At 63.3% G+C, this 1,853-nt stretch overlaps 1 protein-coding gene across 2 annotated transcripts in view; it reads right to left on the bottom strand.

The window, feature by feature from the left end:
• Positions 1 to 1,037, bottom strand: part of LOC121364120 (zinc finger SWIM domain-containing protein 6-like) — a 4,728-nt gene extending 3,691 nt beyond the window's left edge. For both annotated transcript variants that reach the window (XM_041487115.1, XM_041487116.1), the window contains exon 1: positions 200 to 1,037. In XM_041487115.1, coding sequence (XP_041343049.1) covers positions 200 to 1,037 — 838 coding nt within the window. The remainder of the gene's footprint in view (positions 1 to 199) is intronic.
• Between the last annotated feature and the right edge of the window lie 816 nt (positions 1,038 to 1,853).

Below are 1,853 nucleotides of genomic sequence, written 5' to 3'. Positions count from 1 at the left end.
GGGGGGGGGGGGGGGGGGGGAGTAGCACACGCCAAGGAGGTGGGGTGGCTCCGGCCGCTGGGCTGCGCAGCAAGAGGCGGCTCCCCCGATAATAGGTGGGTGACGCGTCAGGGGGAGACCCACGTCTGAGGAGACCAGCAGCGCCCTGCCCAGGTGGCCGTAGCCTGGCTCCGCAACGCGGTCCCGGCCAGTAACTCACCGACTTGTAGGACATTGTCGACATAGCCGCCATCCAGCAGAACGATGCCCCGGTGAAAGGGCAGGTGGTTCTCGTCGACGGCGGCGGTATCCGCGCCCCCACCGGGCGCGGTACCGCCGGCGGCCCCCCCGGGGGCGGTGGTAAGATCCTCGGCACCGGTGTTGAAGGAGGAGTACATGCAGATTTCCCTCTCGCTGCGGGGGAAAGACCAGTAGACAATCCTGCGTTGCACCGGCTCTGGGATCCGTTCGAACCGCTCCTCCACCCGCTGGAAGGGCCACTTCTCCGCCACCTTGCGAGCCGCGATGTCCAGCAGGGACTCGGGGCTCTGGGTCTTGCCGAGCGGTAGCAGCCCCAGAGCGGCAGCGGCAGCAGCTACAGCAGCAGTTGCGGAGGAGGGTCCGGCGCAGAGCACTCCACTGCTGAGGCTAGTGCCGCCTGCCCGTTGGCCTGGCCTGCTGGCCGAGCCATAGCCAGGTCTGCAACAGAGGCGCTTAGCGGGGAAAGGGAGTTGACCACGCTCCGCCATGATCGCACCGCTTCTAAGTGGATAGCGGAAGTGGGTATATCGTATAAACGGCACCAAAAAGGCCGCGAGCCACCCCTGGGTCACGCCCCGTCTTCCTTTACATGGCCGCAAGGGGCGGTACCGGCTGCTCGTCCACGGTGGGGGGCGGAGTCGACGCCATAAACGTAAATAGAACGGCCCAAGGAAAGCTTGCTCCCCGTGTAGGTAGGAGATGGTGCGCGTGCTCCTGTCGCAGAGACGCTGTGCTGATGTATTGGTCGCCTTCTTTTCCCCCGACGTCACGCGTGCAAGTCTGAGAGCACCTTTCATGCCTGGTGGGAAGGGGGAGCGTGGCTGGTGGAGGCACTCTCTGACATCGTGTAAGGAATGGAATGCGGGGGTGGGGCCGTCGCGGTCTCAACCCGGTCATCTCCGCGGGGGTGGGTTAGAACTGTTCCCCGCAGCCGGAAAGTGTAGTAACGACTGAGGCAGCCACTCTCGTCCACAAAAAGGTGGGGGCTGGCCTGCCTCAAGCGCCTTTCCTGGGGGAAGAGAGCGACGCTCGCCTTTCACCGGAGCTCCGCGGACGTTGAGGGCTGCTGGGAGGCAGCGGAGGCTCCTCGGAGGGCAGGTAGAAGGTGCTTATGGGCGGCTCCATGTGGGGTTGAGTGGCCCGGCCTGGGCTCCTGCCTCAGAGGCGGGCTGAAATGGGCGAAGCTGGAGTGTTGCTGTCGGGGTGCTGCTCTTCTGGAGTAAGATCTGGGGTGGCTGAACCCACGTGTTCCTGCAACAAGTCCTTGAGACAGCTCAGTAAGATGCGACCTGCATTTCCCTTTTATTGGAGACACTACAGTAGCTACGACTGTTGGGCCGCGGGGTGGACTCCCGTCCCGTGGGGTGTTCGACGTGTGCTGGCTCGCTGGTCCCGCGCGCGCTGTGGACGTGTTTGTGTGTGGGCTGGTTGTAGCCTGGTATGAGCTCCACGCAGCCGACTCGCTTCACAGGTCCGGCTTGGAACCGCTCTGATAGCCCAAGATGAAGGGCTCTGACATGACCCACAGTGAGTAAATTGAACGCTACTAACGCGTTGTGTTTGCCCTAGTGTTAAAAAGGTCTGTAAAAAGGCTGGTGTTGGCCATCTGTCCC

Source organism: Pyrgilauda ruficollis, unplaced genomic scaffold (genome assembly GCF_017590135.1).
Source record: "Pyrgilauda ruficollis isolate IOZ18807 unplaced genomic scaffold, ASM1759013v1 scaffold799, whole genome shotgun sequence".
Classification (NCBI taxonomy): Eukaryota; Metazoa; Chordata; class Aves; order Passeriformes; family Passeridae; genus Pyrgilauda; species Pyrgilauda ruficollis.
This window is presented reverse-complemented; position numbering and strand designations above follow the sequence as displayed.